We start from the raw sequence: 15,012 nt of genomic DNA, 5'->3' as shown, positions 1-15,012 counted from the left end.
CAATGAAGGGCTTATTTTAGAAAGAAAACAACCCTAGCACTCTGTCTCTGTCTCTGTCTCTGTCTCTCTCTCTCTGTCTCTCTCTTATCTCACTCTCTCACACACACACATTTCTGTACTAATGCCCAACATGAGTTTAGAATAAATGCCTGTTTGAGAACTTCTAACCCTAATCTATTTAATTTCATTTCCTATCACTCTTCTGAACCATTTTACCAACCAGTCTCACTCCACCCCCACTTCCAACCTCCTCACCCTTCTAACCTAGCAGTGAGCTCCTGTTTATATCATGTCCTTGGCCTAAGAGTAAACCAAAGCCTACTTCTTCTTGTGTCCCCTCCTTGGCTCCCTACTAGAGTCCACATAGACTATACTGTGGCTATTGGTTGTTTGGTTATTTATTATTTATTGCCAGTACTGAAGCTTGAACTCAAGCTGGATTTTTCCATTCAAGACCACTTAAGCCACATGTATAGTTTGGGGTTTTGCTAGTAAATTGAAGGAAAAGGTCTCAGAGTCTTCTCCGGGTGGAGTACAAATCTGGATTCTCAGATTTTGCTTAGTAGATGGAAATGTAGTCATTCATCAGACACCACTGGAAAAGAGCTCAGCAGTAATTATGACTTGCCATGCATATATCATTTACATTCACTTAAACAACCTCCCACAATTCTCTATACACATACTTTCCCTCCATTCTTAGTATGGGAAATCAGTCTTAATTCTTCAGCCAAGAAGTGCATGGGAATGATGGGGAGTAGCTCAGTGGTTGAGCACTTAATGGGTACATGCAAGGCTATAGGTCAGCACACATGCACCCACACACATGCAAAAGTACATGACACTTTTTTGTAAACCACACCATCTTATCACAAACTGAAATCTACAGAAGTTGTATCATTCATGGGAGTTTGTCAGAGTGTATCTAATCCTGTAGCCTATGGATTTCTAAGCAACTTGGAGTAAGGGAACTAACAAAATAGAAAATAAATCTCCAGGGAATGTCAATCAGATCTACTCTTTCCCTCTTTTTGAAGTTTGGGAGATTCCTTTTCCTTCACTCCTGATGTCATGCTGAGTCATAACAAGTAGTATTGTTCAGCAAGACACATCTCTGGAAGCACTTTAGCCAGCCTCTCTTAGTCATCACTATACTCATGGGCTCGAGGCCAATGCCGTTCATTCATACTTCCCCTCTTCTTCAGCAGACAGAGTTCCTCTAATCCTTCTGCTTCTTTTCCCCCACCTCTCACAAGACCCTTCTCTCAGAGAGGAACAACGATAGCTTTGAGGATAATATAGCTTTAAGGCAACTTTTGGCAGACGCGAATGTCCTGACATCTGGGAAGTGTTAAAAGAATCCCAGAATCCCGGAGGCCCGGACAGACCAGGAGCCACTCGTTCTAGGAATGTTAAAGAGGAAGGTTTTTTTTTCCCCCGACTGATGAGAGGAGCAGACAGCAAGGAGAAAAAGGAGCGAGAAAAAGAGCAAACACATACAAACAATAAAAGAGGTAAGATCTTCAATTAACCCCTCACACTGCACTACCCTGATTTCACAGCTGTGGAGGGGTAAAGAGACCTAGGACATAGATAACATGGCTATGGGGTAGAAGGGAGAAAGATGCTGTTTTATGAAATTGGAGCATAGGCTGTTTTCATTTATGGACCTGTCTGCAGACACATGTTCCCACTACCTCCTCGGCCCACACCTCAGAGTCAAGCTTTCAGTTTGAGACTGGGAGGGGTAGGGAGGTGAGCAGGTAAGAGGCCACAGATTCAGGCTATAGAATCTGGCAAATGAAACCCTTGCTCCAGAGAAAAGGAACTGGATTAAGATCGGATGTGAGAGAAGGGTCGGTGATTAATTATCTAGCTGTTAATTTTCCTAGTTCTTGCTTTCATCTCTTTATTTCTGTTTATGCTTCTTTTTGCTTTAATCTCTTTCCTTTAGCTATATCAGATTTTCTTTTCTTTCTAGCATTATTTCCACATCTTTTCACTTTACTGATCTTAGCTTTCCGACACAGTTTTCTCTATTCTATTTAATAGCCGCTGTCTCAATTAAAAAATTTAAAACCAAGTAGTGATTATTTGGAAAAAGAATGTTTGCCTTTCTTAGGCTTCTGATACCCCTTTAGTGACTTGAGCCATAATCTACCATCCTTTTGTTTCTCCTGTTTTGACACTGACTCCTCCTCTGAGCATGGCATTTCACTGAAATCACGTAGGTGAATGGTGTTTGCTCTAAGGTCCAGTAGCCCATTTATCCCAGTGGGCAGCAAATTTTAACATTGCCATTTATGAAGTACTTACCCACTGGGAACCCACCACAAAAAACTCTCCTCCCATTAGAGTACAGGCAAGATAGGAAGTGAGAAGGTAATTGAAGCCTGCTTACTCTCTCTTCACTTTTGTAGGTCCTCCCCAACCTCTCTGTCTTCTCACTGGCTTAGAAGTGTAAAACTGGGAGGTTAGACTGGATGTGGAAACCAGAAGCCACTACCAACCACTAAACCTCAAACCTCGAAGCTAGGAAAGGAACAAGGTATAGTTACTGCCTGGAAGACTAGGCAAGGGAAACATCCTCTCCTGACCAGTATAAAGTCAGTAGATATTGACTGCCCCCTTGTCTGCTAGGCAAGAATATATTACACAAAGTAGATACTCTTATTTCCATTTTTAGATTAAGATAGAGAGGCTCAAAGAAATTAAGGAATTTGTCAATTAAGGAATTGGTAATAGAAGTGGATTTGCATCCAAATTTTATAATTCCAGAGCTCAGGGTCTAGACTATCTATGCTAATGCTTTCCCAGATTAGTGGGTAGGAAATATGAGCTGAATGGCCAAACCCATTAACTAACAGCCTGTAGATTGTCAGATTCCCTCCTGGTTCTATGTGACCTTCCATTTGCCTTTTCCTAGTTTGTCTACTTAAGTGTCCCTCCTTGTAACTTGAACCATGCAACATTTGTATCTGATCCTTCAAGTCAGTTGAGGATGGATTATTTAGTGTTCCTCTCCTCTACCACCTTGGAAGAAAAGCAATCATACATTAAACAATCTTGTTATTCTGTAAAGTGGAAAACCTTTATGAGGGGGATGATTCAAGAAGCATTAATTAATTTTTTCTTCTTCCTCACAGATCCTGTATTTCTGCTTCCTCTCACTCACTTTTGGAAGTTCATAGATGGCTAATTTATGAATGTTACCTTCCTTTACCCTGATACTTCTGGCCACACACATCTATTCGTATCTCCCTAACCCTTCCTCTAGGATGGCTGCTCAACTAACTCCAAGAGGAGCCCTCTCTCTGCTACTCTTCCTAACTCCAGCAGTGACACCAACATGGTATGCAGGTAAGCTCTAGGAGTTGTTGTCTTTCAACTTCCAGAGAGGGAGGAGTTAGAATACATTGAGACATCCTTATTATAGACATGAAGAAAAGCTACTAAGCTTCCTGAAAACCATTTTCTAAGAACCTTTTATGAGACAAATCTTTATTAATATTAATTCTTTTATGAGTCAAATACTTTCATTAAGACCACAAAAATAGGATACATATCTCATTTGGGAAAAAATAAGGGAGAGAGGCAACCTATTTGGAATGAATAAGAATTTATCAGTGTTCCTTCCTTGCTCTTTCCCTCTCCTCCTCACTCCCTGTTTTTCCCTCCCAGACTTTGTGAAACTTGTATAGCCCCTTTATGCCAATGCTGTTACTGGCAATACAGATCATATTCTCTTAATCAGGAATTCCTCCAGTTTCTTCTGTCTCATTCTTTATTTCAGAAAGAAGCTTTCTGGATTCTTGAATGTTTTATCCTTCACCCCTGGAGACATAGGGAGTTGACAAGAATGGCCTCAGTGAGGAGAGGAAAAAGGGAAGGGGTGGGATGAGGAGAGGATATTGAGCTGGCATACAGATGTTTTTGATGGAGTGCCACTGGCTTTCCAAGTGCTAAGAATATTCTGTGGTCTTCAATGTCTGCCATCACAAGGTCTGGAAGAATGGAGGAATGAGACAGGCTCAACCAATGAGGTTAGGAAAATATCCAGAGATGAGTAAATAACAAACTGCTCCCATCACAGCCACAGTCTTTGCAGCTAAAATTTTCCACTTGCCCTTAGCTCCTAGTGCAAGCATTTGGCAATAGGTCTGTTTGTCTGGAACAGCTGCATCAAGCTTTCAAATATGCAAACTTCTTCCCCTCTTTGGCTTAACCTGGCTTTTTAGGGGGTAAGTCACAAGGGCTGACATTGAAATGAAGAAATTCCAATCAAGCCTTTGGCAAAGTCCACACTATTTGGGGTTTTAAAAAAAGCCCCAAGTCTTCAAGAGATGATTGTGCAGCTGTCCTCCCTAACCACTGCTCAGCTTCAGTTCAAGCACAGAAGACCAAAATCCAGGCAAATACCGCAGGAGTAAGGGAGTGGAGTGGAGATCAGATGTCCCAAAACCCAATTTTGAACACCTGTACGAAAACACACTGCATGCAGGATGAATACTTAAGCTATTGGAGTTCTGCAGTCAAGGCAGTTTTAACAAAAAAAGAACTTAAGATTTATTTGAGGTTCTCAAAGGGCTGTCTATATACTTCAGGAAGTCAACCCGTATTGGTCATCATATGCCCAGCATAAATGTCAATTTTAAAATAATCTTCAGCCATCAATTACATCTTCAGCTATATCGTTTATGCAAGGCAGTACTTAAAAGGTCCACTTTGCTAGATAAGTTGGAGGACTACTGTAGCACATCATATGATAACCAACCACTAACTGATGCAAAGAAACTGAGAAACTCAACTCCCCCTGACACCCCCCATCCTGCCTTCTTGTTGCTTAAGAGGCACAATAAAAAGGAATGAGGTGGCAAATCACCCCTCCGGTTTAATTCTTATACCACACCTCAGTATCCCAACATATGTATAAAATGATGGAAGGCAGGCAGAGAGCCGAAATGGAAAGGTTTAAAGTGGTAAGGTAGCTAGCTCAAGCTCATTCCTGGCCCAAAGGAGACTTGGCACAGATTTAACTACTCCATGGCCTGGTTGAAACTATAATTATCTGAATGGGTCTTCCCCTTCAGTTTTCCCACATCCTCTGTAATTCTGGAAAGATGTAAAATGTTTGGTGGCCTTCAATTCCCATCTGCCTTCCTATAAATACAAAGAATAAAAAAGGTGGGATTGCAAAAAAGACTTCATTATTTTATTTCTGTTGGGTATTATAAAAAAGATCCTGTATCACTATTTTAGGGTAATGGCAGAAATGTCTTCTCTGCTACTTACTAGCTAAGAGACCTTAGGCAACTCCTTTGATTCCTCTGGGCTGCCTTGGCATCTGTACATTGGAGAGCATTAATATTATCTACCCCATTGTGATATTCTGCTGGCATAATGAGATAGCATATGCTTCATACCCAGGAGGAGATGAGTGATGATAGCACTCCTTGCCAATACTGTTGTTGTTGTTGTTGTTAACCCAGCCCTAGGCTTCTGACACTCCTGTTTTCTCTTCTGGTAAACAGCTGTTTGCTCCCTGCTGAGCATTTCTTCACAAGCTAACACTGTAACAAACCTAGGGAGTCCTCATACTTTAGGGAATCACACACATATGGCCTCCTGTTTACAAGAGCTGTAAGGATAAATTTAAGGCTAACACTAAACTGAAACAGCTGGGAAGAATTCCTCCCATGTGGGAAAAGAGCAAGGCAAATGAGGTCTATGGAGAAATAAAGGGAAGTCAGAAGAACTGAAATGGGGAAAACAACAAAAGTGAGAATAAATGAACTCTTGCTTTTGGAATGAGAGTACACCAACAAGGACATGATTTTATAAGGCAAACTTTCAATTTGATTCATTGCCTTGTTCACCAAGTTGGAATGGTTTCCTGACCACCCCCCAACTCCCCCTACACACACAGCCTGAGTCTTTGGGGAGTAGAGGTGGTTTATCATCTACGCTTCTGCTCCACCTTTTATGCAGGGGCCCCTGTGCCTCTGCCTAATGAAAAAGCAACTAGCTTGTGATCTGATTGTTTACACAGGCTAAAGGGCTCCAGCATGAAAACCCAGCCTTGTCCTGGAATCACACCCTTTCCTGGACATGGAGAATTTTCAGACTCCAGCACTGCAGGCTGCCCTACTCCCGTGCGTGTATAGAACTGGAAGAAGGGCTTCCAGAAATTTTGCTCTGGAAAGCACCAACTTGTTTTCCAGTTGGCTGTATTCATGACCGACCTCCTGCTGTCTGGTGGAACATACTGTTTAGTTTCCCACACAGCCACAGTCTTGCAAGGGACTGGACCACTTAACTTAGTGGAAGTAGATAGGAATGTTCTTTAGCTCAGCAGCAAAGATCCCTGCTAAAGCTCCTCCTGTCCTCTAGACAGGAAATTTATAAAATGGCTCTGCCTTGGGCTGAGAATGTAGCTCAATGGCAGAGCACTTGACTAAACATAGGTAAATCTTGGAGTTTGTTTTCCAGCACCGGGGATTTTTTTCTTTAAAGACTGACTCCTGTTTTGCCAGGACAAAGTGTCAAGAGACTGTTCTTATTCCATTTTAAGTCTGCTGTCTCTGCCTTCGCATGCTACTCCCAGCCAGTAACAACAGTCTGGTGCCAAAAGTGCACATGACTTGTGGGTAGTGGGAGTTTGAGTTTTTGTTTCCCTCTGAGGCATTTGAACAAGCCTATTGCTAGAAGAAGACACTTAGATTCGATTTATTCCCTCTTATCTAGGATGACTGTTCATCCTCAGAGCTTGATCATCAGTATCTCACCCACCAAGACTCATGGGTTGGGTCAAATAAGCAGATTGACCACAATCCAGATTGACAGAAGTGATAGATGATCAAGAAATTCAATGATTTTTCATTTGCAAAAACTATTTAGTGCCATCCATGAGCCCCATCCCAGCCATGAGTTCACCCTCTATGCACTTCACATGCTGAGGTTCACCCATAGTAGTTCTGTAACTTTACAGGTCACTTGGTTCCCCTCCCCCCCACCCCGCCCAAGTACCATGGCTGCAGAAGACAAAGAGTTGCAGCTGAAATGACTTGAGTAAGAAACCGATATACAATATATCATTTTGATATAATCTTCTTCATTCTAGGTTCAGGATACTATCCAGATGAAAGCTACAATGAAGTATATGCAGAAGAGGTCCCACTGGCCTCTGCCCTAGACTACCGAGGTAACCCCCACTGTTTTTCAGGCTCATGAAGGCTCTTTCTGGCGTAAGGCCTATGCTCTTTCCCGAAGCAGCCTCAACCAGGCTTTGGTTCATATATACCAAAATGACAGTGTAGGTACTCAAAAGCTCTGATATTTTATTTTAATTTTGTTTGGGTATTTATTTTATGCTATTTTATTTATTGTTTGTTTATATGGTATCGAGAAATCAAACCCTGGGCCTCATGCATGCTATGCAAACACTCTACCACTAAACCACATTCTCGGCATGGATAATTCACTTTTTGTCAGTTATGGGGCTTGAACTCAGGGCCTGGGCACAGTTCCTGAGCCTCTTTGTGCTCAAGGCTAGCACTCTACCACTTGATGATAATATCTTTTATAAGACAAGTTCTCACCATGTAATTCAGGCTGGCCTCAACATCACAATTATCCTGCTGCAGTCTCCCCAGTACTGAGATTATAGGTAAGCACCTCCACACTTTACAGATGGCCAGTGATAACTGTAGCTATTGGCTTGCTATGTAACTTCACCTCCCTAGCCTGAAGGTTGTTCATTTGTGTTTTGTAGCTAAGTATTGCCTAATGCTGTGTAAGGCAAGTCTGTGATTGATAAAAAAAAATAGGCTTAGGGTTGAAAGGAGGATAAAATGAGCACACGTTACAGTCAAGTTCTGTGTCATGGGCCTATAATCCAAGCTGCTCTACTTGGGAGGTTGAGATAGAAGGATTGTAGTCCAAGGATGGCCTAGGCAAAATACAAGACTCTATCTTGAAACAGACTAAAAACAAAAAGATTGGATGTATGGCTCAAGTGGATCTCCTAGCAAACTCAAGGGTGTGAGCTCAATCCCCAGTACCTGAGTGGTGTTTTGACAGCTGGAAAGGGAAGGGAATGATATTTGTCAGAGAAAATGGCCAAGGACTCAGAGGTAAAAGAAAATCATTATAAGAGAGCAGGGTGCCTATGGCTCATGCCTGTGGTCCAAGCTATTCAAGAGGCTGTGATCTGAGGATTGTGGTTTGAAGCCAGGCAGGAAAATCCATGAGACTCCTATCTCCAATTAACCATCAAAATCCACAAAGGGGAACTGTGGCTCCAGTGGTAGAGTGCTAGCCTTGAGCACAAAAGCTCAGGCAGAAAGAACTAAGGAGAAACCACCTTGACTCCTGGAGATGATGGGAGATAGAAGTTGCAGCGAACAAAGTTGAATATAAAGAGATCGACTTAAGAAAGGCTCCATGATCTTCTAAGGAGAATCAGGAAGAATGTTGAATAACTTCTGCAATGAGTGGAATGTTAAACCAGGTGATGTCTCATATCCCTTCCATTTCAGATTCTGTGTTTTCTATGCTTTTGCAAGCCATGTGAAAGAGTTTAGCTGTTGTTCTTGGAGCTAAAAGGATCCATCATTTATTTTTGCACAGGAATATGAAACTAAATGTGCACTAACCTGGTTATTCTGTTCAGAAAATATGGGTTACAGTAGAGCCTGAGTCAGAAAAACTCTTCAAGTACAAGTTAAAGGAATGTTAGCCAGATATATTTAAGGGTAGTGGCAAATAAGTAGAGAGTTAGGATGCACCCCAAAGGGATTGGAAGTATAGCACTGTGGTAGAGTGCTTGCCCAGCATGATCCCCAGTGCTGATAACTAGGAAATTGAAAGGGAACACCAAAATCGAGAGACACAGGGTAAAAAAAGACAAACAAACTACAAAAGCAATACTTGTAAAACTGTTTGGTGTAAGTGAACTGAACACCTCATGGGGGGAAAGGGAAAGGGGGAGGAGGGAGGGAGGAATGAGGGACGAGGTAACAAACAGTACAAGAAATGTATCCAGTGCCTAACATATGAAACTGTAACCTCTCTGTACATCAGTTTGATAATAAAAATTTTAGAAACTAGATTCACACAAAAAAGCAAGTGCCCCATATATGTTTCAAATAGAGAGATGACAAGACAGATTTGATGTATCATGAAGCTAAGACACTGATATCTGAAAGCATTCTGTCTGAATACCTGAAGGGATTATAAAAACTCTCCAAGAAAGACAAGGCTAAAAAGAATTTGTTTGGTAAAGATAGCCCATAGGCAATTGAAAGAGGGTGAGTCTCAGCTTATATGGATGGGCTGTCTAAGAAACTAGAAGGCCAAGATCAAGGCCTGGGATTACATCCTTAGATGTGTGTAAGAGAATAGAAGTCAGTAGGGGAAGAAGACTTAGTGGCCAGACATATGCAAGGAGATTAGGGTAGTGCTTATCATATAACAAGAGACACTGAATAAAAGAATTCAGGAAACTTCAAAAGATAAGAAACTGAGTTTTTCAAGTTTTGCAAACATATCCTGTTATAGAGAAAGCTGACATTTTATGTGATAAGAAGGAAGTAAATGGTGACCTTTGAGAAAATAATTTCCACAGAGATACGATAAAAGCTCTTGGTTTTCCTGTGCTCCTATCTAATTGCCTTCTCACTGCCAGTGGTCCACACCCACTGCTCCTATCCCAGTGCTCATTAAATCCTAACCTCCCTGCAGTTTTTTTCCCACTTATCCACAAATCTCTACGCTGAGACCACATCTCTTTGAAGACCACAGTTCTCTCCCAGTGTGTCCTCACTCGCTCCAACAACAGTAAGCACACTTATTTCTTATTGACTCTTCTTTCTTGGGCTCCATGGCATTTCACTATTATGATTACACCTGAAGCCAAGAAGGGAGATGGCTATCTGGTTGAGGACAATAGAGAATGGGCCAGGGAGCAACTTTGGGCACACCTGACTTTTTGAGCTTCCAGATATCTCTATCTGCTCCTCAACACTTTCATTTGGAGATATCTAAAAAAAAATTGTTTTCATCTTGCTTGAAAAATGTTGGACTAGCTGAACTTCCTACTTCTTTTTTATCCCAGGCCTGAGGCTTGAACTCAAGGTCTGGGCACTGTCCCTGAGCCTCTTTGTGCTCTAGTACACGAGCCACAGCACCTCCCAGCTTTTGCTGTTTGTGTAGTACTGAGGAATCAAACCCAGGGCTTCATGCATGCTAGGCAAGCACTCTACCACTAAGTCACATTCCCAGTCCATGATTTTCCTACTTCTAACAATGGTATTGTCATTGTCTTATACTTACTTGGATTTCAGAATATTTCAGTGTCACTTCAAATAGCCCTCACCCCCTTTCCTCACCATTTCTCACACATCATTCATCAAGGCCTGTCATTTCTTTATTAATCCATGGTATTAAAATGATTGTTTCACCCATGCATAAAGGTAATTGTCTACTAACTGGATTGTCTGACTCATATTTCTCCATTCCCAAAGCCTAGTGACACACAACAAACATTTTGTCTTATTTTACTTTAATTGTTTTTCAGTTTTGGAGCTTGAATTCAGGGCCTGGATGCTATGCCAGAGCTCTTTTTGCTCAAGGCTAGTGTTATACCACTTTGAGCCAAACACCACTTCCAGTTTTCTGGTGGTTAGTTTGAGTCTCACAGACTTTCCTGCCTGGTCTGGCGTTGAACTGCAATCCTTAGATCTCAGCCTCTTGAGTAGCTAGGATTACAAGCGTGAGCCACCAGTGCCCAGCTACTACAAACATTTAAAATTAGAATCTAGCATCATTCTAGCTTCCCATCTGTTGGGGTTTTTTCTCTGCCCCTCCTGGCTCGGACTCTTTCTTCTTTCTTTCCACCCTCCTTATCGTCCTCTCCCCTAACCCTCGGCCTGCAGGTAAGTTAGAGTGGGACGTGGGGGTCGCTCCGACCTGACGAGCATGTGACCTGCCGTAGTTATGTGTCCGCCTCCTTTCCCTGGACGCTGGCGTACATATGCTACGGGGCTAGCTTCTTAGAGCGAACTAACTTTATTGAGAGAAGGACAAGGGGAGATGATTTCGAGGGAGGGGTTTGGCCAGGATGTCGATAGGCTGAAAGGTATCACCTGACCCCCAAGGGCTAACATCACTCGAGCGCGCCGGGCTGGCTAGAAGGTTGGGGGCTGTTTGCCCAACCGGTTCCTCTGGATTCCAATCTAGAGGGGGTAGAAGGGCCGCATTCCCCAGGGCTGGGGGAGGTGCATCAAGCCCCTTCCATCAAGGGGGAAGATGGATCCCAACACCCATCAGGGTGGTCTACTCTGTTTCCCAAATGCTCTAGCCCACATACAACTGTCCCTCTACCCACCCATTCTCCTATGTTAATCTGAAATCAATGTTTATTGTCTAGGCTACTCATTTGACCTTCATTGGGAGCTGCCTCTTTGGTCTATCATTTATTGCTCTCAACAAAATGATTGTATATTTGACAAAATAAGATCCATAAATGTCATTCTTGCATGTAAAAACTAGATGCTCAATATTTGATTATAGCCTATACAAATGCATACTTCCGAAGCAAAGGCTAAGGTTTATTATGTGCCACATTATATACACACAAGTGGGATTTCCTGTTCATTAATAAAGTCTAAAAACTTATCAAAAGAAAAAGTCGATGCTGACTTTTGACATCCTGGAAAGAGAAGTCAGACTATAGAGTATGGTAAACGGGAATCGTGGATAGTAAAAACCAGCAAATACAGAAGGTACTCTTTTTATTTTTTGCAGTGCTAGAGATTGAACCCAGGGCATTGCACATGCTAGGCTAGTGCTCTACCACTGAGCAAAACCCTGAAAGTACTTTTGAAGGATCTAACTGCCCTATGAGTAACATCAACCTGACTTGCAAGTTATTTTTTAATTAACATAGAGCTCTTTAGAAAATTGTAAGTTATGTAACAGCCTTGCGCCTTGAAAGTTAGTGTCTTATAAGTGTAACTGAACAAGGTTGTCAATGATGTATGGGAATGAGTGGTCAGGAAAAGTGCAACCTGAGATCACAGCCTCCCTGGCAAGGCCTTAGTGAGCTCATAACCATCAACTTTCCAACTGTCATGTTTAAGAACTTCCTGTAATTTGGAGATTGTGTCTCCAGATGGCAGTTGTGTCTCAGCCACATGAAGAAAAAGAAGCCACAGCATGTTGTTGCTTGACAACGGATGAGACAGTCACTCAAACCCAGACACTGATTTAGGGGCTAGCATCCATAGAACTAGAAATTTTCCACATGCAATTGCATTGGATTCTTACCATAGCCATTATTTTTTTAAATTTTTTTTGTCAAACTGATGTACAGAGAGGTTACAGTTTCGTACGTTATGCATTGGATACATTTCTTGTACTGTTTGTTACCTCCTCCCTCATTCCCCCCTCCCCCTCCCCCTTTCCCTTTCCCCCCATGAGTTGTTCAGTAGATTTACATTAAACAGTTTTGCAAGTATTGCTTTTGTAGTCGTTTGTCTTTTTACCCTGTGTCTCTCGATTTTGGTATTCCCTTTCAGTTTCCTAGTTCTAATACCAGTATACATGGTTTCCACGAGGTTTCCAATGTACTCAGATAAGATACAGAGATAGTGCAGGTACAACCACAGGAAGGGGATACAAGAGGGTCATCAATAATAGAAGCTACGGTTTCACATCACATGTTGAAAGTAATTACAACAGTGATATAACAGTCGTTTCCGTAACATGGAGTTCATTTCACTTAGCATCATCTTAGGTGTTCATAAGGGCATAGCTATTGGGCCTTGTGATCCTCTGCTGTGACTAGCCTAAACCTGTGCTAATTATTCCCTATGAGGGAGACCATAGAGTCCATGTTTCTTTGGGTCTAATAGCCACTATTATCTTTCATTTTACAGGTCAGGAAATTAAGCACAGGGAAGGTAAATTTAGGGTGACAGAGGAGGAATTTAACTCCAGGTGTGTGTGACTCCAGAACTGTGCCCGTCTCACCTCTTTCATTAAAAATGGAACTGCTTTTGAAATGATACAAAGTGGTAACAAGTAAAAAGCATTTTATTTGAGAGAAGACTGTCTCTGTGGTTTGCTAACATTTTTGTGAATTTTGTGCTTTCTATTAGAGTCAGAAACCCTTCTCAGAGATGGGCACTCATTGTCCTGGCAACTCTTTCCTTATGACTTGCCTCAGCACTGCACAGGTAGTCACTACCTGTGGAACTTTGACCCCATTGTCAGAACTTTGTTTTCTTTATATGCTCTAAAAAGAGAATGCTTCCAGTGCTTTGACTCTGGAAAACATCGACCTTGTGTTAGTCACTGTACTAAGTATTTTTAATGTTATTTCTTTTAAAATATATTATACGCTAGCTATAATATGATATGGAAAGATTTCTAAAATATGCCAGTTTATTTTTAGTGGTGGGGGCTTTAGCTCAGTAACAGAGCAATCACCTAGCATGAACAAGATCCCAGAACCACAAAAATAATTAAACAACAGTAGGCATCATATACTCTTCTCTGTGTTTAAAATGTCAAAAGTTTACATTATAAGGAAAATATTCGCAGTGGCTCTCTGGGGAGGCACTAAGTAAGGATGGGAATAGCAGTAGGATTGGGAGGGGATATTTTGCTGTGTAGCTTTTCTCTGGTGTAGTACTGTAGTTGGAACTAAGGACTTCATACTTGTTAGGCAAGCTCTCTGTAGTGGAGCCACATTCCAGCCCTTTTTACACTGTTGTTTTTGAGATTGGATCTTGCTTGTGCCCATATGTGCACATGGATCACAATCTTCCCAATTTTCATTGCCCATAGTAGCTGAGATGACAGGTCTGTGATATCACATTTAATTTCTTGCATTAAAGATGGAGTCTCATGGACTTTTGGACCCAGCTTGGTATACAGCTATGATCCTCTGAATCTTAGCCTCCGGCATAAAAAGTGCATGCCTCCATGCCTCACTATTGGTTGAAAAAGGATATATTTTATATATGCTCGAGTTGGCCTTAATTCTCCTTATTCCAACTTCCCTAGTAGCTACTATGTAATTGTGTATATTTGGGGGAGTTTTAACAATGTGGATTTATTGACTTATTTTAAAAGGTTGATATTTATTTCAAAATATCAGCTACAGTGGCAGATTTAGTGCTTAGAAAGAACATGGGTTTTAGAGCAGATACAACTTGGGTTCTAATCCTAGACTTGCTCCTACTTGTGGAGGGACTTGAAAAAGTACTTCTTTATCTGAAGAATGAGTATAAGCACCTACTTACCTCACAAGGTTGTCACGAAAGCTCTAGAAGATGATGTATCTGAACAGTCCTGATCACTCAATAGTAGCCCATTTTCTAGCAGATATTTTCTTTGTGCAGTATTTTCTTCATACAGCATATCTCTTGTTCAGTTATTTGTTGACATTCTTTGGGTATAGTCGTTCAGGCAGTTATGAATCTCTGATCGTATAACCTATCTTGTACTACTTCATGTCATCCTCATCACTGGCATGAAAAGCATTCTCTCATGCCTCACTTACTTCTCCATAATCTACCTACCTTCCTCTTGTTCTACCAGTCTAGCAGCCCTACTAAAAATGAAAATGAGGTTAGTCTGGAATGACTCATTCTTGAGACCTCCTAGGGATCATCACTTGTCTGTCAAGCTGTTTGTAAGCCTTACTTTTTGTTTTGTTTTGTTTTTGTTGCCAGTCCTGGGGCCTGGAGTCAGGGCCTGAGCACTGTTCCTGGCTTCTTTTTGCTCAAGGCTAGCACTCTACCTCTTGAGCCACAGAGCCACTTCCAGCTTTTTTCTATGTATGTGGTGCTGAGGAATCGAACCCAGAGCTTCATGTATACGAGGTGAACACTTTACCACTAGGCCCATATTCCCAGCCCTGTAAGCCTTACTTTTAAGTATTCCAGAACACCATGCTCTGTGCTGTCAGTGTCACTGTAATGTCCCCAAACTACTTTCCTCATT

General features: G+C 41.7%; 1 protein-coding gene across 4 annotated transcripts in view; it reads left to right on the top strand.

The window, feature by feature from the left end:
• The first annotated feature begins 1,196 nt into the window (after positions 1-1,196).
• The window catches only part of Srpx2 (sushi repeat containing protein X-linked 2), a 28,174-nt gene continuing 14,358 nt past the window's right edge, over positions 1,197-15,012 (top strand). Inside the window, exons 1-4 of one of the 4 annotated variants that reach the window (XM_048336525.1) lie at positions 1,197-1,514; positions 2,421-2,548; positions 3,278-3,360; positions 7,121-7,201. In XM_048336525.1, the coding sequence (XP_048192482.1) occupies positions 3,279-3,360; positions 7,121-7,201 (163 nt within the window). In that variant the 5' untranslated portion in view covers positions 1,197-1,514; positions 2,421-2,548; position 3,278. Of the gene's footprint in view, positions 1,515-2,420; positions 2,549-3,146; positions 3,361-7,120; positions 7,202-15,012 lie in introns of all 4 variants that reach the window. The other 3 variants (XM_048336522.1, XM_048336524.1, XM_048336523.1) reach the window with 3 other exon arrangements.

Source organism: Perognathus longimembris, chromosome 28 (genome assembly GCF_023159225.1).
Source record: "Perognathus longimembris pacificus isolate PPM17 chromosome 28, ASM2315922v1, whole genome shotgun sequence".
Lineage (NCBI taxonomy): Eukaryota > Metazoa > Chordata > Mammalia > Rodentia > Heteromyidae > Perognathus > Perognathus longimembris.
The sequence above is the reverse complement of the archived record's forward strand: the minus strand, read 5'-3'. Positions and strand labels throughout refer to the sequence as shown.